Raw genomic sequence first — 18,314 nt, forward strand, 5'->3', positions numbered from 1 at the left:
CGGATAGCACACCGTGTCCAGCACCAGCACCCCTCAGCACAGTAGCCCACCATGGGGTTCAAATTCGGCTCCTACGAGTCCATCTGCGAGGGCATCGCCATGACATGCTGCCCGCTCCTCGGCGACGGCCTCGGCCTAGAACCGCTCTGCTACTCGAGAAACGTCGAGATCAATAGCACAATCATCTTTCAGCCCGGTGAGCACCGAAATTCGCTCGCACCTCTCCCTGCTGCGTGCCGTTGCGTCCATCAGCGGCGAGCGCTGTGCTGACCTCGTCACCGTCACTACGCCGACCCTGTGCAGCGACGTGCTTTATCCATATCGGTGCGCTCATCATGACGGCCATCATGGTCTACCACATCCGGTCCAAGTATACGGCCGTCGGCCGCAAGGAGATTGTTCTCTTCTTCTACCTCTACGCGCTCTCCGAGGTCCTCGTCATCTTCCTCGACTCGGCCATCGTGCCCACCTACTCGGTCGCCTACCTCTGGCTGACGGCCGTCTACATCGGCCTCAAGACGGCGACGTTCTGGTGCCTGCTGCTCAACGGCTTCGTCGGCTTCCAGTTCGCCGAGGACGGCACGCCAAAGTCGCTGTGGTCGCTCCGCATCACCTGCGTCATCATGTGGGGCATCGGCTTCTTTGTCTCGGCCGCCACCTTCAAGGGCTTCGCGGGCATGTCGCCCAGCATGCAGACGGGCCTCTACATTGTCGAGCTCGTCTTCCCGCTCGTCTGCGTCGCCATCTACATCGTCTCGCAGGTCATCCTGGTGCTGCGCACCCTCGACGACCGGTGGCCGCTGGGCGACATCGTCTTTGGCACGGGCTTCTTCGCCGCCGGCCTGGTGCTCATGTACGGCTTCGGCAAGCAGATCTGCAAGGCCGTCAAGCACTACATCGACGGAACCTTCTTTGGGTCGCTCTGCATGCTGCTCGCCGTCATGATGGTGTACAAGTACTGGGACTCGATCACCAAGGAGGACCTCGAGTTCAGCGTCGGCTCCAAGCAGTCGGTCTGGGAGGTCAAGGACCCGCTGCTGGGCTCCGAGCCGGACATGATGATGGGCAGCGCCCAGACCCACGAGTCTTCGTACCGCGGCATCAGCCCCAGCCGCCTCACGCCGCAGCAGCAGCAGCACTCTGCGCCCGGCCTCGGCGGCGGGAAACAGGGCATGGGCTACCCGCCCAACGGGCAGTACGGCACGCCCTACTGAGCTTGGCCTTTGGAGCTGCGCGCCGGCGATGTGTTGCCCGCCACGCAGGCGCAGGCGCAGGCGCCCGATCGGCTTTCGGCTCGACACTCCGGGGAGCTCATCCCTGCAGCACCCATCGCCTGGATCCGGACATTGCGGCGGCGCGGCCAAAGGGTGACGATGCCCGTCCTCGTCTCTCTGCCGCCTTCGCCTTCGCCTCCTCCTTCCCCATCACTCTCACCCTCCTTGTTGCTCTCGCCACCTGTATTATCTGCCTCGACATTCGTTTTTCTTGCGCCCTGCTCTCGGGTCGCGCGCGGCGCGCCGCCCCGTCTCGCCCACGCCGGCATCCCCTCGTTGCCTCGTTGCACCTCTTTGCACAGCGGATATCATCTCTACCGTACCATCGCACTCTTTCTCGACCTCTCTCTTTCGTTTTGCACACTCGCACACACACGCCCGCGCGCGCAGCACACCACGGCGGTACAGCCCAATGGACACTCTTCTCTCGCCATCATCCTTCGACGGCGCACCACAGCCGGCCGGCCGGTGGCAGCGCGTCTTCGCCTCGACGCGCCATGCACCGGCATCACTTGATCGACTCGTGTCCCTTTACGTTTCCCTGTCCCTCGTCGATCTTGGCAGCGCGCGTGCCAAACTGCATGGCGCGCTTCTTGAGCCTGGCTGCGCCGACGAGGCCGATCGAGGGCGACGAGGCGAGGTCGCGCAGCAGGAGCTTGTCGCCCGTCCCTTCGCCCATCCTCGGGTCCGTCTTTGCGGGAACGGGGAGGGAGCAGAGGTGGGAGAGGACCGGGTGAGCGAGGAAGGGGTAGCGCGCTTCGCGGCCATGCGTCGAGAGGATGCGGTCGTCCCGCCCCAGGTTGCGCGTCGGGAGGCGGGCGAGGTCGAGTTGGAGCTGTCGATCCGCCGACAAGCAACCAGGCAGAAGGGGTGGAAGAGGAGGAAGGAGGTCAGAGAAGCGATGGGGACACCAGCGACGCGAAAGAGGCGCACCCGACGACGCACCTCTTCGACGAGGCCCGCCCAGCCGTGCCGCGCAAAGGCGTTGCGGTGGCGCGAGTAGCCGCCCAACAGCTCGTCGGCGCCCAGACCCGAGATCAGCACGCGCGCCGGCGTCGTGTAGGCTTGACGGCGCATGCTCGACGCTTCGACCACATGGCCATACCCGCGGGATGCGAAGAAGAGGGCGGACGCGATGCTCTGCACGCCAGAGAATGAGGCGGGGGCCATTTGGAAGGTCAGCGAGGGCACCAGGCAGACGCGCTCGAGAGCAGCTTCTGCTCGACTCACAAGATCCATCTACGCGGTCCCCGCAGCGGAATGAAGGGCGATGGGCGACGAGGGAGTCAGCACCGCGACGATCACTGACCCGAGGGCGACGACCAACTCTGTCCGTCACTCACCACGCTGGCTGTAGGGTGCATCAGCGCCATGACCGTCTCGCGCGCCTCGCAGTACTCGGCATAGGTGACGTTGATCTCGACAAAGTTCCAGCGCCGCCGCGGGGCGAGCGCCACCAGCTCGGCGTGCGTCGCTCGACCCGTCAGGCGGTCCGGCACGTCGTAAATGTCGACCTCGGGCAAGGCGACATCCAGCGCCGCAGCGCTCGTCGCGTCGGCCTGCCCACGATCGCCCGAGTCGAGCGGGGAAGCCTCTTGACCTGCCTCGAACGCTGCCCTCCGCCGGCGCGGCGCTTGCTGCTTGCACGCTCGCAGACGCGCCCGCTCCGCTTCGAGTCTCGCCGCCTTGATGGCGCGCGGGTTCTCAAAGGCGACATTGAGCAGGTCGATGGGCTGCTCGAGCGGGACGAAGCGATCGGCCAGCCGCGCCAGTGTGGCGCAGTCGAGGCCGCCCGAGAAGAGGACCGCAACGTGCGCCTCGTCCCGCCGTCCGTGGGTGCGGATGTTGGTGACGCGCGCCTCGACGCTCTTGGCGAGCACCGCTTCGAAGGCTGCACTCGCCGCATGGCGGTCCTCCAGGGATGAAGATGGTACGTCGAGGTCGGTTGGCGTCGCTGCAGGATTGTCAAGCTCGTACAGCCGCAGAGGGGCGTATCTCTGAGGGAGAACACGAACACAGCGAGCTGGGTGAGTACCGCGCGGGATCAGTTGCGTGAGTGATACAGGCATGCTCACGCTAGATTGGCGTTCCAGAGCTGAAGACTCGAGGTGGCTTTGATGCAGATTGACGGTCCAGAGCGACGCGCAGTCCGCCTCTTGCATGTCGAGGCCAGCAGTCACAGCCTCGAGGCAGGAGACCGACGCCAGCATCATGCCTTGCTCGCCGTCGTAGGTGACGAGCAGGGATCTACGCCCGAGCGGGTCGCGTCCATACACCAAAACGCCAGCCAGCTTGTCGACCAGAGCGAAGGCATACGGTCCCTCGACTTCGGCCAGGCTCGAGCGCACTGCTTCTCCGATGCTCGAGGCTGCCGCTGGTGCAGACGCTCCTTGGCCTGCCTCGAGCAACTCGACGCGCTCCACGATAGTGTCGAAGAGGAGACGTCCGTCGTTTTCTCCGCGGTCCAGCTTGGCCTTGGACGACGTCGTGATACTGGAAGGCTGATCCCAGTCAAAGATCTGGCCATTCCATGCGAGGAGGAACCGGCCGTTGGCCGAGACGAGCGGCTGCGGCGTCAGGACACGGCCGCGCAGACCGAGCACGCTGCTGGTGAGCGACAGGACGATCTGCGATCCATCTTGCCGTACCAGCGTGTGTGTTGCCGCCGCGTCCTGGTCGGGACCTGAATCAGTCAAATCGAGGATGGTGTCCAGACGATGTCAGCCCACACTGGCGATCCTCGCCCGGAGGGCCATACCGCCATCACTCTCACCTCTGCGGCGATTGCTGCGCTGCACCGCCGGATACAGCGCTTTCAGCGAGGGCTTTGGATCTTGCGTTGTGCGCTCGTCATTGCCGCTGGTCGAGACGAGCAGGGCGATGCCGCACATGTGAGCAGAGCCGGGAGGACGTCAAGTGAGTTGGAGACGGGGGCGAAGAAGGAGTGCTTCCTTCGTGCCCGGCCTCTTGGCCGGGGCCGGGACCCTTGCCATGCCATGCCTCCGAGTTCCGAGCGATGCCGGCCTCGACTTCCCCTGCTTCCGACCTGTAGGAGAGGCGGGAGGGCACGAGGTGGTGACCATGACGGACTTCCGAGATCGTTCTGGGGACATGTCGAGGCAAGGGACAGACAGGCCAGAGCCATTTCGATCGATGGTGGGCAGCGGCGGATGTATGTGCTGCCAGAGCCAGTCCGGCCAGGCGAGGGCCAGACAGCGCCTCCTCGCTTCTGGCACACGCCGTCCGTACGTTGCGCGTCCGGCCTTGCTTGACCTGCTTGCCCGAGGCCGTCAGAAGAGTCGGTCGCGCGCTCGACGTTGTCACGCTCGGCGACATGTCGGACAGAAACTCGCAACCACGCTTGAGCTTGTGCGGCCCGGACGTGGCCCGACGACGACGAAGCTCCCGGCGACACCTCTGAGCCTTCGGGCGGCGCCGAAGGGGGCGGCGGCGTGGCCCGTCGGCCGCTCCGAAAGGCCCGCCTACAACTTACAGCACCTTGCTCGCTGGCGCAGAGAGCCAGGAGCGAAGAGCAAACGTCGTACGCTCTGCCACCGACGTGGCGAAGGCGGTCCATCGACGTAGTGTGACTAGAATAGCACGGGCGCGAAGAAAGTGCTGCAATGCAAGCTTGCATACGGTGGCCAGCTGGGCCGTAAGCAAAAGAGCCAGCAGGCGGGGCGGGGCTGCGCGGACCGAGGGAGGGGTTTGCAGCTCAGACGGGCGGAGGCGCTCACGGGCCACCTCGGTTGCCATCGAGGTGTTGGTTGGGCGGGCTTTAGCCGTCACAGCCTGACAGAGAGCCGCTTCGAACCGTCACCGTTGCTCATCTTTCGTCTCTCTATCACCATCGCCTCCTTCCGAACCGCGGCGCACAGACAGACGACGACCAATCTGAACCAGCTCGCCAACTTCTCTAGTGCGTCCCATCGCGCTACCATCTCGGACTCGGGCCGCCACCGATATCTTCTGCTCGGCACTCCAAGCAAGCCAGTCCATCTCAAGACCTCACCAGCTGACCTGGCCGCCACTCGATCATCGAAGCGCAGCATGCCAAAGTCGAGGGGCACCACAGCCACCAGCAAAGCGGCAGCGACAGCGGCGGCGGGAACGGCAGCGGCCGAACCGCAGCCCACGCTGGCCGCCGAGCTGGCCGCCGCCGAGGCCGACAACTCGACCCACCCGGACGACTCCAGCATTCACACCCACACCGACGACGAAAGCGACTTCCAGGATGCAGCGGACGGAACCACGCCGTCCTTGAGCGAAGCCGACGAGCCCCGGGACGATTCCGAGACCGCTGCAGCGGACAGCACCGCCACAGAGCGGGCATCGGCCCCTGCCGATCCCGCAACAGTCACGGCGACAGACGAACTCGACGATGCGTCCACGCCCATGCCAACAGCCACAGAGTTTCCGTCCAATATCGCCGATCTTTCATCTGGCAACGGCAGCTCTGAAGCGTCTGCTCCGGTTCCCTCGACAGACGCAGCTGATGCCGGAGAAGGCCCGTCGACCAACGATACCGTGTCCGAAAGGTCGAAGAGTGTCGGCAAGCCACTCTCTCCTTCGCTCGACGCAGCTCCATCCAGCTCGCCCAAGCCGACCGTTGCAAAAGGCATCGCCGCACTCAAGGACCGGTTTGAAAGCACCGCGGCCAAAGACAGCTCGTCGCCAAAACCGCCCGTCAGGACGACGTCTCGTCCAGACTCGGACCAGCAGTCGTCGGACGGGGCAAAGGATGCGACTTCCCTGCCTCTGAGCGCCTCGACCATCACCATCACCGACAGCCGCCAGGAGTCCCTGGCAGGAGACGTTGAGCCCATTTCGTCCGCGGACGTTAAGCAAGGCGAGGGCAGTGAACTGATCCTGGACGAGGAAAGCGCCAGGCAGACCCTCGGCGAGCAAGTCGAAAAGATTCCGCCATCGCAGGGAGCCACGTCTCTGCTGGAACCGGACGAGACCATCTCGAATCCGTTCGCCACCGACAAGGAGAGCCCACGGGCATCGACGGCTGCTGCGGAGGCGGACCCCCAGCGCTTCTCATCAGCGGACTCGGTGATCCGGAGCCGCAGTCGAGAGCCCTCGACCGCGCGGGATGTCCACGACCCGTCGCCCGACACGCCGAGCATGAACTCGAACCACTTCTCCGTCGTCAGCCTCGGCAGCACCACGGCATCTGTGGCCAACGGCGCCGTCGCGGCTTCGGACGCATGGGGTGGAACCAATGATGCCAAGCGAGCTACGGTGATGATGAGCACGGGGGACGCGGCCGGCGGAGGCAGCGGAGGCGGCGGAGGCGAGCGGACCACGGGCAACTACGACTTCCTACTCGCCCGGCTCGAAACCCAGAACGCAAAGCTGACGACGGACCCGAAGGCGATGCGCAACAGCATGGACGGCGCGGACAAGCTGCGGGAGAACTTTGAGAAGCTCAGGGAGAAGGACCAGGCGCGGCATTCCCGAGGCGAGAGCCAGAACCGTGCGCTCAACGGAGTGCCGATCGCCACTGCGCCCGAGGAGGCAGCGGAGCCTGGTGGCCAGCCGGTCGAAGGCCATGAGGCCGGCCTCCATTGGGAGGGTCCACCGGGCGAGGAGCTGGAGGACGAGGCGATCAACTGGGAGTTCTGGGGAAACGTCATGAGCAGTGAGTCGATCGCGGGCCGCTCTGAATCTGTACATTGGCGATCGCTAAGCACGAACGCCCATTTGCCATGGATCTCCAGACTATCAGCAAGTTGCCCGGACGCAGCCGCGAGAGCTGAGCCGGGCGATCCAGGCGGGGATACCGGCCGCGCTCCGCGGCATGATGTGGCAGCTCATGAGCAGCAGCAAGGACGAAGAGATGGAGATCATCTACGCTTGTGAGTTACGCGGCGAAGATTGCAGGTGCAACTTTTGCCGTCTCTAGCCTTTGGGCCTCTGAACGTCCCGACTGACGATTGCCCCCCCCCCCCCCCCCTTCCTGCCGCGCGTCCACCCTGGCACGTCTTCAGACTACCTGAAGCAGTCGAGCCCCCATGAGAAGGCGATTCGACGGGATTTGAACCGGACCTTCCCCGAGCAAGACTACTTCCAGGACGGCAAGGGCATTGGGCAGGAGAACCTCTTCAACGTCGTCAAGGCCTACTCGCTCTACGACCCCGAGGTGGGCTACTGCCAGGGCATGCAGTTTGTCGTCGGCCCCTTGCTGCTCAATGTAGGTGCTTCGCCTCCGACCGCTTCCGTTGGCGCAAACGTCTTTGCGCTGAACCGGATGCCCGCCGGGTTCCACTTCCGCTGCACCCGCAATCCCTGCAGATGCCAGACGAGGAGGCCTTCAGCACCTTGGTTAGGCTGATGAAGTCCTACGACCTTCGCGGCCACTTTACGCGTAAGTCCCGCCTCACCCTGCGGCCCTGCGGGCTCGGAGCCCGGCGCCTGGAGGACGCGACCTGACGCTTCTTTAATCCGCTTCGTCGAACAGCGAACATGCCATCATTGCAGCTGCGGCTATTCCAATTCGACCGCCTGCTGGAAGAGTTCCTTCCGCTGCTGCACATGCACCTCGTCCGGCAAGGCGTCAAGAGCAGCATGTACGCAAGTCAGTGGTTCATGACGCGTGAGTCGACACTCGAGACCGGATCGTTGTGCTTTCCTGTATCTAGGCAAGCTGACATTGAAGGGCTTTTTCTCTCGACCGGTTCAATCGTCGATGCAGTCTTGTGAGTATGGGATGCCTTCGGCGATCGATGCTGGTGAATCTCTAGCTGACCTGTACGACCCTTCCATCTCCTTGGGCCGATCAGCTCGTACCGCTTCCCGCTCGAGCTCGTTTATCGCATTCTGGACTCGGTGTTTGCCGAGGGCGTCGAGGCTCTCTTCCGCTTCGCGCTGGCGCTTATGAAGCGCAACGAGGAGGAGCTCCTCAAGCTCAACTTCGACAGCGCCGTTTCGTTCCTCAAGCAGTCGCTCTTTGACGTCTACCTCGTGAGTCTTCGCATCGGTCGTGAGCGGGCGTCCCCGCGAAGCTCCGATTGTTGAGCCTCCGAAAGACATCCTTTTGCCACCATCCCACATCGCAGAAGTCCGACGAGGCGGCACCCGAGATGGCGGCGTCCGGTGACGCCCCGGCCGCCTCCGACGCCCCCTCGGCAGAGCAAGGCGACGCCCCGAAGCGCAAGAAGGTGTACAACACCAACGAGTTTGTGCGCGATGCGTTTCAGATCAAGATTACGCCGTTCATGCTGGACAGCTACGCGTCCGAGTTTGACGAGCAGGTGCGCGCGGCCAATGCGCACCGGCGTGAGGTCGAGGCGCTGCGCCTCGTCAACCGCAATCTGGCGGCGCGGGTCAAGGCGCTCGAGGACCAGCTCAACTCGGTCAACAAGGAGCACGTCGACCTGGTCAAGAGCGTCGTCATGGCCAAGATTGCAAAGGAAGAGATGGCCGAGGAGCTGGTCAAGTACAAGATGATGTGAGTACGGCGAGCGGGCGGGCGAATAGTCTTCGTTGCTGTGGGCGTTGCAGCGCAGCCCATGCTGACCTCGAGAGACGTTGCTTGCCGGTAACAAACCAGGTATGCCGAGGTGGTGACCCAGGCGGATCAGGACAGTAGCCAGCGCGGGTCGATAGGCTTCCAGAACGCCACGCGGTCGTCGAGCTAGCCGGGTGGAGGGGAGCTAGGATAGCAAAGTGTACGGCGGACTCTTGCCTGAAAAGCACAGCAGCAGCATAGACAGCGCTCCCGCGGCTACATAGTCATGCCCGCGCCATTACCGGTCGGTGCCGGACCGTCTGTCGCACGACTCCGCAGCCGCAGCCGCAGCCGCAGCCGCAGCCGCAGCATAAGGCTGATGCCGCCGGGATCCTCCACCTCGAGGGGGGACATGGCCCGTGCGTGCGCCCTTCCTGCTCCGTCGACTTTTCCATGGCCGAGGGACGCCCGGCTACCAAAAGCGCACCATGTCGAGTCATCCCTCCCGTCTCTCCGCACCATCACCACCACCCTCATCCACCTCCTTTAGTATCGTCCGCGGCCATGCCATCGCAGACGACCACACTCGCATCAACATGCTGCTCGCGGCCCGCGCGGCCGCCGACGCTCTTGGAGCGGGCGCTGAGCCCAATTGACCCGCTCATCATCCTCATCGTGCTCACCATCGTCGGTCTGCCCGGTGCGATCCGCGCCCAGTTCTCGCGGCTGAGCCCCGTATCCTGGCTCAACCCGTTCCGGTGGCACGAGCTGATCCTAGCCAACGGGTTCGGCTACATCCTGGCGCAGTCCAACAAGAACTGGGAACCCGTCAAGCGGCCGCTGCTCGCCTCGGCGCGCGGGCGCGTGCTCGAGGTGGGTGCGGGGTCGGGCGAAAACGTCGTCTACTACGACCTGGACCGCGTCGAGAGCCTCGTCGTCCTCGAACCCTTTGCACCGCTCCGCACCAAGCTCGAAGCGGCTCTGGACCGAACAGGTCTGCTGAGCCGCAGCACCGTCGTCCCGCTCGGACTCGACGAGGAGCGCGGCACCCTCTCCCGCCACGGCCTGGCGCCCGCGTCGTTCGACACCATCGTCCTCGTCCAGGTCCTCTGCTCGATCCCCAACCCCAAGTCCCACCTCGACTACCTCCAGTCCCTCCTCCGACCCGGCGGCGAGATCCTCGTATTCGAGCACGTCGCCAGTAAGCACCAGCCTGCGCGCCTCATCCAGCAGCTCTGGACCGTACCCTGGAAGAGGCTTGTCGGCGGCTGCGAGATGGACCGGGACAGCGCCGACTGGCTGCGGGACGTCGGCGGGTGGTCCCACGTCGAGATCCTCCGGCCCAAGGACGAGGTGAGTCCCCCTGGAGAGCCCGCTGGCGTGCAGAGTGGCGCGGGAGGGAAAGAGAGAGTCTGAGGCTCCGGCTAACCACCCGTATCCCCCACCGCGAATCCCCTCGATACTGGGCTGGCACATAGCACCGCGCCGATCTCATGCCCCATGCCGTCGCTCGGTTTGTCAAGGCCTGACGCCTATATCGCCTACCCTAGATGAACGCTAGAACGAGATGGACCCGGCGGATCCGGCCCCCCAGCGGGCGACGATGCAACGCCCGAGGAAACCCTTCTCGCTGGCCCCTGCAAGACGCCTGCCTCGACAGGCGGACAGGATCACGTCCCGGGACGGCCTCGCATTCCCTCGCATCAAAACGGGAGACAGTGGCGATCCGATGGCATACCGGGCTGGCGGGCAAACGAAGAAGAGCACGAGGCGATACTACACTGTTGGTACACAAAGCGGGGAAGAAGACGGCTCATGGGCGAGGGGGCCAGTGGCAAGCGGCAAGGGGGCGGCTCGATGGGGTCCTTCGATCGCTCCCGGTACCGCCACCGCCACCGCCGCCGCTGCCCGCCTATTGCCTGTTGTTGAGCATCTGGCTGAAGTTTTCGAGAGCATACCAGACGCCGGCGATGGTGTTGTTGTGCTCCTGCGTGTCGAGCTGCTGCGCCTCGGACGTGGGCGCGGCCGAGTCGCCGGGCTGCTGCGGCTGCTGCTCGGCCTGCTGCTTGTCGTAGCCCTCGGCATTGGGCACGTTGATGGCCGCGGTGCCTCCCGCGGACTCGGCGGCGCTGGCCACGGCATCGAGCGTCATGCCGGCGTCGGTGCGGTCGCTCGACTCGGCGTCGCCGCCGCCGCCGCCGCCGCCGGCCGTGGATCGGGTGGCGCTCTGCTGCTGCGTCTGCTCGTAGAACTTGGACAGCAGGTTGGCGCCCAGCAGCCGCTCGTCGTGGCCGTTGCCCGCCGAGTGGGCCAGCTCCTGCGTCTGCAGGCTCTTGGCGGGCGCCTGGTGGTTGTAGTGCTGCGAAAACGACATCGGTCGATCGGGCAGGTGCGAGACCTCGGTGCCCCGGGTTGCATCGTCGTTTCGACTCGCAAAGAGCTCGTAGAGGCTCTGGTACTGCTCCGCTGCCGTCTGTTCGGCCGCGACGGCCGACTGGGACTGGGTCGCCGAGGAAGAAGGCTCGTCCATCGGAGGGTGGGACTCGGTCGTCGCGGGGTGCGCGGCGCCCTCGTCGACCGGCTGGTGCTGTTGATGCTGCTGCTGATCCCAGTGGTCGCTGGACGCCGTGGCTTCCGATTGCGGTACGCCCTGCGAGTCCGCCTGGCCTGGCACCTGCGACGATTGAGACGAGCCGGCCGCCGGCAGTGCAAAGTCGAACGGCAGACCCGACGCCGAGCCGGCCATTGACCAGTAGTCGGCCTGGGGTCCGAGGTTCGACATGTCCGGAGGCAGGCCGACAAACGGCAGCAGATAGGCAGGGAACGTCTCTGGGAAGCCATCACCCTCGTGCGATGCCTTATCGTCGGAGCCACCAGCTGCGGTCGCGCCTCCGGCACCCTCTGGCTGATTGCCATCGCCCGAGGCGTTGTCGGTCCCGTTGGGGCCAGCGGCATCATCGCCCTGCAGCGAAGGATCGAGGGCGCCAACGACGCCGCTCGTGTCGCCGCCCTGCACAATCTCGGATGTGTCCTGGGCTGCGTCGGTGATGGAGGCTGCGAGGCGGGCCAGGTCGCCGCCGCTGCCCTGGAGCATCTGCTTGAGCGTGTTGCAGTAGCGACCCGCTTGCTCGGCAATGTTGCCGAGCCGCGCCATGTCGGCGAGGAGCTGCAGGTTGACCATGGCGGCGCGGAGCGAGGGTCGATGCTTCTGGCTGGACGGATCCAGCTTGCAGTGGATGGCCAGCACCAGCCCGGCGTTGAAGCTAAAGTAGGCGCAGTTGTTGAACATCGAGAACGGCGGCTCGACGGCCAGGACATCGCTGACGGTGGCGATGATGGCCTCGGCCGAGCTGAGGCACACCTCGAGGCTCTTCTGCACCGAGCCCGGCGGCTTCCACGCGCCCTGCTCGTCGATGTAGGGCCTGTGGATCGTGATCATGCTCTGGTGGTACATGAACTCGAGGTTGTAGCCCTGCAGGTACGACTCGTACTCCTCGTAGCCGTGAGGGTCGTAGTTGCCCTTGACGGGCTGCGGAGCGCCAATCTTGGCGAGGCACTCGTCCGAGGGGCGGACGGCACCCTGCTCGCGCTTGGCAAAGTGGTCTTTGAAGTGCTGCGGCAGCAGCTCCTTCCAGCGCGTGTAGTCGTCGATCAGGTTGGGGTCGGGCGGCGACGAGATGCCGAAGCGGAAGAGCTGCTGGCTCTGGCGGAGGAAGATGTGGTAGATGCGGAAGCGAGCCCAGTGGTAGTCGAAGTTGTTGCGCGTCGGGGTGCACGGGATCAAGGCCTTGTGGCCGGCCGGCAGGATGACGCGGCTCGGGTCGGGGTCGGCCAGGCCTGCCCGCTCGTAGAGGGCGTAGAGGGCATCGTAGTCGTCCGGGTAGCCGGTGTCGAAGCCTTCGTGCGACAGGCACGGCGGCTGTCCGAGGCGGTGGGCATGGGCCACCTCGAAAAAGACAATGTTCCACCATAGGTTCCTACGCGCCTGCGCCTCCTCGATGCGCATGCCGGACCAGTGCTTGGGGTCGCGATGGAGGCCGGCAGCGTAGGCAAGGCGGGTGGTGATGGCGAAGCAGGTGCCGGCAAACTGGAGGTTGAGCTCGTTCATGTGCCAGATGCCGCGCAGCAGCGAGGCCTTGATCAGGTCGATGGGAGCCTGGAAGGCGCTGCTCCAGGCCGAGGGGCACGCGATCTGGAGCGCGTCGAGGCAGCGCCCGGCCGAGACGAGCAGCGTCCGCTCGTCGGAGCACTCGAAGCCGGGCACGGGCTTCTCGTTGGACAGGGGCTTGCCGTCGAAGGACATCGACGTGCGGTGGGTCTGGAGGGCCAGGGCGAGCACGACGAGCAGCAGCGGCACCAGCGGCGGGTCGGCCGGCATCGTGGTGGGCTTCGAGTGCCACCAGCGCAGGAAGCTCTGGAATCGCGCCATGTTGATGTCGGTGATGACGACGTTGACAAAGGGCTCGACCTGGGTCTTGTAGGTGTATAGCAAGCTCGAGACCTGCTCGGCCGACGGCAGCTCGATGAGGCTCTCAAAGAGGACGTCGGCGATGGCGGCGGCTCGGGCGGCATTGACGCGGGCGTTGAAGTCGCGCTCTCGGTCCTTGCCGGCGACGGCGAGCTTGTCGACCATCTGCCTGCGCGCCTGCAGGAACTGGGCGTGCCTCCTGTCCTTGAGCAGCGGCAGGCCAGAGCCGCTCGGGCTCAGTCCGGCGATGACGGTATCCTCAGAGACGTGCTTGCGCTTGAGGGGCAGAGGCGAGTCGACGGCAATGTGCTGCGAGGCGGCGCGTTCCTCGGAAGTGGGCCGACGCTGCTCCTCGTCGATAAAGTGGCAGGGGTCGTCGCCCGGATTCTCTCGGCAGTTGCCGCAGACGGGCTTGACGCGGTCGCACTTTTGCTTCTTCTCTCGGCACTGGAGGCAGCTGGTGATCTTGCGGAAGCGCGTGATCTTGGTGGCCGACTTGGAGCGCGGCTTGGGCTTGGCCCTCTCCTTTTTGGGCCGAGGCGTGCTGGTCGAGGCATCGGCCGAGGTCGAGGCGCCGGCATCGTCGGTGGCCTCCCTCGAAGGCGTGCCGTCGGCTTCGCTGGCGATGCGGACGCGCGGTTCCTGGTCGCCGTGCTGCGGCTGCGCGGTCCCATCGGCGGATTGCTGCTGTTGCGGCTGCGGCTGCGGCTGCGACTGCGGCTGCGACTGCTCCAGCGAGTGACCGTCGAGCTGCTGCTGCTCCTGCTGCTGTTCCTGCTGCTGGGTTTGCGGCTGCGGGTCCGGCTGCTGCTGGCTGCCATCGGTGTCCGCCTGTCCCTCAATTTTGGTCGTCGGGGCAGCATGGTCAGAGGCCACCGGTGGCGTGCCCGGGACGTCGGCGTTGGCTTGCGGCTCCTCCGACGCTGGGATGGCCACGGCCTGTTCGATGTTTCCACGATCCTCTCCGCCGTTGACTTCGGTCTGCACCTGCGTAGCTCCGGGCTCGTCGATGTCCATCGCATTCGATTGGTCGTGGATGTGCGCGCCGTCGACATCGTGCTGCGCGCCGTGGTCGGCGGCGGCGGCGAACGCGCCGTTGGCCGCAGCCGCTGCGATGACGGCGCTGACGTCCTCGAGGCGGGGCTGCGGCATATCCGGCGCGTTGGCGTCGGGCTGCTGGTGGTGGTGGTGCGCCGAAGCGGCCGCGGTGGCCGCCGCGAGCCTCTCGAGCGCGGCGGCGCCCGTCATGGCGTCGGAAGTGCCGTCGGCATCGCCGATGTGCATGTCCTGCTCGTCGTGCGGCGTTGCGGCCTGCCCGTCGTGCTGCGGCTGCGGATGCAGAGGCTGCTGGTCATGCTGATATTGCTGATCGTCGGCCATCGGAGGCGAGGAGGTGTGCGGCGATGCGGCGGGGGTAGCGCCGGTCGCGGTGTCGAAGCTGGTTGGCGTCTGTCGCGTCGTGTTGGGCGCCAAAATATCGACGAGCTTCTCTCGGTCGACAAGGCGAGCCGGGGCGACCCGAGGTCTTGTTTCGGCCGCGGGCGGGAGCAGCGGCGACGACGACGACGAGCGGCGTGTGGCGTGTCGCCAGGCAATACGATGCCGATGGGATGGCAGCGGCAACGATGTGCTCGGAGGAGGGTCGCAGTTACAGTCGAGGCTAGTTGGCGGAGGAGCTTGCTTCGGACGAGACGCGGGCGAGAAAGACGCGGATGGTGAGCAGCGGTGGTGGACGTCGCGAGGGGAGGCGGATGGATTTGTCGCGCGGAAGGTGGGTTGGCTGGCCAGCAGCGGGGCTCCCGTCTGCCCACCAGGCCAGGCCAGGGCCGGGCCGAAACAGGTCAGGCCTGGCCAGGTTAGACTTCGGATCCGGCTCCGAGGCCAGTTCAGGAACTGGGCCGCCGGGCTGCCTCCTCCACCTCGGCCAAGTCCGTACGTGGCCAGGCCAGGCCCACGTTGGCCTGCGGGGCGGCGGGGCGGCGAGGCAGGCGGCGTCTACGCCGACGAAGCCAAGCAGCCAGCTGCAGAGCAAGAGCAGGTAGAGGACGAGGACGAGGTAGAGGACGAGGACGAGGTAGAGGACGAGGACGAGGTCGAGCTTGTCCCCCGCTTGTCCCCCCGCTCCTCGATCGCTTCGGCCGTTCTTCTGTCCTTCCCCGCACTCGCCAGCCCTTCCCCGCCTTTGGTGTCTTCTTCGTGCCAGCCTCGCCCCCTTCTCTCCCTTCCTTACCACCACGTCCATCGCCCCGTCTCCTTCTCCCTTTCTCTCCTTCCACTCCTCCTCCGAGTCGACGCAAACAGACAGCCATGAAGGAAGTCCTCTCCAACGCCAACTTCCCCCAGGATGCCCAGGGACGCACCTACCACGTAGCCACGCGCGCGTCCCAGGTGGCCAACCGCATCATCACCGTCGGAGACTCGGTCAGGGCGAGGAGGATCGCAGAGTGCTTCGACGGCGGCAAGCCCATCTTTGAGCACATGTCCCAGAGGAACTTTGTACGTAGCCGCCGACCGGCCTCGCCGCTCTGCCGAGGCGTTCCGGCAGCGGGCCTTTGGACTGACCCTGTCCGTCTCTCGGCTTGCCGTCCCTCGTGCAACCGCAGCTCACCTTGACGGGTACCTACAAGGGCTGCCCCATCAGCGTCGTTGCAATCGGCATGGGCTTCTCGGTCGTCGTGAGTGCATCTCTTCCTGCACGCATCCGGTCGTTGATTCCGCAGCGGTCTAACCTGCGACCGCATTGCCTGGCGCGATCGCGCCCCACCCCTTTACCCGCGCACCTATCAGGACTTCTTCGTTCGCGAGTGCCGCGCCGTCGTCGAGGGCGAGATGATCATTGTCCGCCTCGGCTCGTGCGGCTCGCTGCGGCCCGACTACGGCATCGGCACCGTCGTCGTCCCCAAGACGTCGATCGGCATCTCGCGCAATTACGACTACTTCCACCCCGCCACGACGGCCCAGGAGCGCAGCAGCGGCGCCATTGAGCCCTATACCGTCACCAAGCCCCTCGACTGCGACGACGAGGTGCACGACAAGCTCCTCGCCGCCCTGGCCGCCAAGCAGCCCAAGGCTGAGGCGTCGCTCTTCAACGGCGAGAGCGTCAAGGCCGTCGGCAACACGACAAACGCCAGCGCCGACAGCTTCTACGGATCCCAGGGCAGGACCGACCCCTCGTTCCTCGACGCCAACGCCAACCTCATCGACGTGCTGCAGCAGCGCTACCGGGAGCTCTCGACGCTAGAGGTGCGTGTCCGTGGTGCCATGCGGTGGCGGCGTCGGGCCCTTGGCCTTGCGACCCTTTCCCTGGCCCGTTCGCTGACCAGCCCCTCTCCCTTCTTGCCTCGCCTCGCCTCGCCTCCTCGCGACACTCGCAAACTGCCAACCGCAGATGGAGACGTTTGTCCTCAACCACCTCGCCGCGAGCGCCAACGCGGCCATCGACAGCGTGCCCGCCGGCCAGCCGGTGCCGCAAAAGGGCCGCATTCGCACGGGCGCGGTGCAGATGATCTTCGCCAACCGTACCAACTCGGCCTTTATCTCGCCCGACGAGTGCCACAAGCTCGAGGTGTGGGCGGGCGAGAGCGTGCTCGAGGCGCTCCGCAACGTCGACATCCCAAAGGAGCGCCTCCACCCCAACGGCGTGTGGGACCAGAGCCAGTGAGGGCCGGGCTGGGTCGAGTACGTGGTAGGCGGTCGTGTCGGTCTTTATCGCGCGGCTCTATGGGAGAGGGGGCCGGTGAAGGGGTGGGGCAAGGACGTCGAGTCTAGGGTGATGCGTCGCAGGGTTGCCCGCGTCTAGCCGATAAAGGCGCCCTCGTCGAGCTCGACGCCAAACTCGTCCTTGCTGTTGTGGCGGGCGCAGCGCAGCGCAGTGCAATGCAAAAAATAGAGGTACCGACACAGCGATGGCAGCGCAGAGTCGACCGTCAGCACGATTCGGACAGGAGCATGCTCCACAGCCTCGACCATGGCGCAGGGGGGGCTGGCAAACTCACGCCATCTTGCGCATCTGGCGCTCGAGGTCATCTTCGAAGCCTCCTTCCTCGTCGTCGCGGGAACCAGAGACGGCCTTGATGGGGTGTCTGACGAGGAATTTGATCCAGTACCTGAGTCCGCTGGCCCAGAATGCGAGGTCGAGGACGAGGAGGGTAGAGCGGAACTTGACAAACTCGACGCGGTCGCGCAGCCATTCCGCCATCCTCTTTGCCAAGCCGGCTTCAGTCGGGGCCCTCGTCGTGGGGTGGTGGAGTGGGAAAAAGACGCGGAAGAGCGAGGGGGTGTAGGGCGATATGAGGGCCGAGGAGGCGTGCTTGGCCATAATGTTGAGTCGGTTGACGGGCGATCCGAGCATCTGGTTCGAGGCTTGGAGGATGCGCATCGATCGACCCACAAAGATGAGCTCCTTGGGTAGCAGCTCGACGTGGACCTGCTCCAGGTGGTTGGCGTGGAGCGACAAACATGGTCAGTCGGCCGACGGGCGCACCAGAAGGGACAAGAGTCTCGGAGAGAGGGGCGGATAGAGACGCACCAGGAAGTTCTTGAGCCTCTCCTTCATCTCCCTCTGCAGTTCGAGGTCGCTCTTGTGGGCGTGGGCGCCCTTGTGCTCCCCATCTCCCTTTTTCTTGGGCTTGCTCCAAGGTCGAAGCAGGGTGGCCGACTGGCAGATCCGCAAGGTGGCATGGCACCGTTATCGTCCGTCGGCAAGGTTCAGTTCTGCGTCAGTCTCGATCGATGCAGACGACGTCGGCGGGATGCGAGGAAGAGGAGGAAGAGGAGGGAAGGAGGGAGTACGGCCGACTCACGGCAAACAGCTCGGACGCGTCCTCGCCCATACCCCAGCTGCGGGTGATGTCGTCGAGCGTGTGCAGGTCAAAGGTGAAGATGGCCTTCCAGAGCTGCGCGTACTTTCTGCGGAAGTCTTCGCTCAGCTCGACGTAGAGGCCGTGGTCGATGAGCACAATCTGGTGCTGGCCGCGCTTGCCGTTCGGGTGCTTGCGGACCAGCACGTTGCTGATCGGAAGGGGGGGGGGGGGGGGGAGACGAAGAGACGAGCGCGTCGAGAGAGGAGTACGAACGAACGCCGTAGTCGAGCGTAGTCGGTACCGGTACGTAGGTT

The 18,314-nt window shown here is 65.3% G+C and overlaps 7 protein-coding genes across 7 annotated transcripts in view; 4 read left to right on the plus strand and 3 right to left on the minus strand.

The window, feature by feature from the left end:
* Window positions 1-51: 51 nt before the first annotated feature.
* PFL1_02293 (uncharacterized protein) lies at window positions 52-1,214 on the plus strand (the record flags this gene model as incomplete). Its single annotated transcript, XM_007879806.1, has 2 exons — window positions 52-196; window positions 304-1,214. The coding sequence occupies 2 exons, from the start codon at window positions 52-54 to the stop codon at window positions 1,212-1,214; spliced, it is 1,056 nt and encodes a 351-aa protein (XP_007877997.1).
* A 568-nt stretch (window positions 1,215-1,782) lies between these two features.
* On the minus strand, window positions 1,783-4,165 carry PFL1_02294 (uncharacterized protein; the record flags this gene model as incomplete). Its single annotated transcript, XM_007879807.1, has 6 exons — window positions 1,783-2,109; window positions 2,220-2,414; window positions 2,505-2,513; window positions 2,618-3,271; window positions 3,350-3,957; window positions 4,048-4,165. 6 exons carry the CDS (start codon window positions 4,163-4,165, stop codon window positions 1,783-1,785), a joined length of 1,911 nt encoding a protein of 636 aa, XP_007877998.1.
* A 1,159-nt stretch (window positions 4,166-5,324) lies between these two features.
* PFL1_02295 (uncharacterized protein) lies at window positions 5,325-8,920 on the plus strand (the record flags this gene model as incomplete). Its single annotated transcript, XM_007879808.1, has 9 exons — window positions 5,325-6,921; window positions 7,001-7,138; window positions 7,271-7,473; window positions 7,575-7,647; window positions 7,741-7,875; window positions 7,975-7,978; window positions 8,063-8,243; window positions 8,339-8,730; window positions 8,833-8,920. The coding sequence occupies 9 exons, from the start codon at window positions 5,325-5,327 to the stop codon at window positions 8,918-8,920; spliced, it is 2,811 nt and encodes a 936-aa protein (XP_007877999.1).
* A 374-nt stretch (window positions 8,921-9,294) lies between these two features.
* On the plus strand, window positions 9,295-10,259 carry PFL1_02296 (uncharacterized protein; the record flags this gene model as incomplete). Its single annotated transcript, XM_007879809.1, has 2 exons — window positions 9,295-10,083; window positions 10,209-10,259. The coding sequence occupies 2 exons, from the start codon at window positions 9,295-9,297 to the stop codon at window positions 10,257-10,259; spliced, it is 840 nt and encodes a 279-aa protein (XP_007878000.1).
* Window positions 10,260-10,642: 383 nt separating this feature from the next.
* PFL1_02297 (uncharacterized protein) lies at window positions 10,643-14,578 on the minus strand (the record flags this gene model as incomplete). The annotated part of the gene is made up of 1 exon (XM_007879810.1): window positions 10,643-14,578. One exon carries the CDS (start codon window positions 14,576-14,578, stop codon window positions 10,643-10,645), a length of 3,936 nt encoding a protein of 1,311 aa, XP_007878001.1.
* A 927-nt stretch (window positions 14,579-15,505) lies between these two features.
* PFL1_02298 (uncharacterized protein) lies at window positions 15,506-16,859 on the plus strand (the record flags this gene model as incomplete). The annotated part of the gene is made up of 4 exons (XM_007879811.1): window positions 15,506-15,694; window positions 15,802-15,873; window positions 15,986-16,441; window positions 16,587-16,859. The coding sequence occupies 4 exons, from the start codon at window positions 15,506-15,508 to the stop codon at window positions 16,857-16,859; spliced, it is 990 nt and encodes a 329-aa protein (XP_007878002.1).
* Window positions 16,860-16,993: 134 nt separating this feature from the next.
* PFL1_02299 (uncharacterized protein) overlaps window positions 16,994-18,314 on the minus strand; it is a gene marked incomplete at both ends in the record, with an annotated part of 3,132 nt that continues 1,811 nt past the window's right edge. The window contains 4 exons of the mRNA XM_007879812.1: window positions 16,994-17,042; window positions 17,194-17,624; window positions 17,727-17,855; window positions 18,001-18,208. Of these exons, the coding sequence (XP_007878003.1) occupies window positions 16,994-17,042; window positions 17,194-17,624; window positions 17,727-17,855; window positions 18,001-18,208 (817 nt within the window). The remainder of the gene's footprint in view (window positions 17,043-17,193; window positions 17,625-17,726; window positions 17,856-18,000; window positions 18,209-18,314) is intronic.

The sequence above is a fragment of the Pseudozyma flocculosa genome (genome assembly GCF_000417875.1).
Source record: "Pseudozyma flocculosa PF-1 unplaced genomic scaffold scaffold00006, whole genome shotgun sequence".
Classification (NCBI taxonomy): Eukaryota; Fungi; Basidiomycota; class Ustilaginomycetes; order Ustilaginales; family Ustilaginaceae; genus Pseudozyma; species Pseudozyma flocculosa.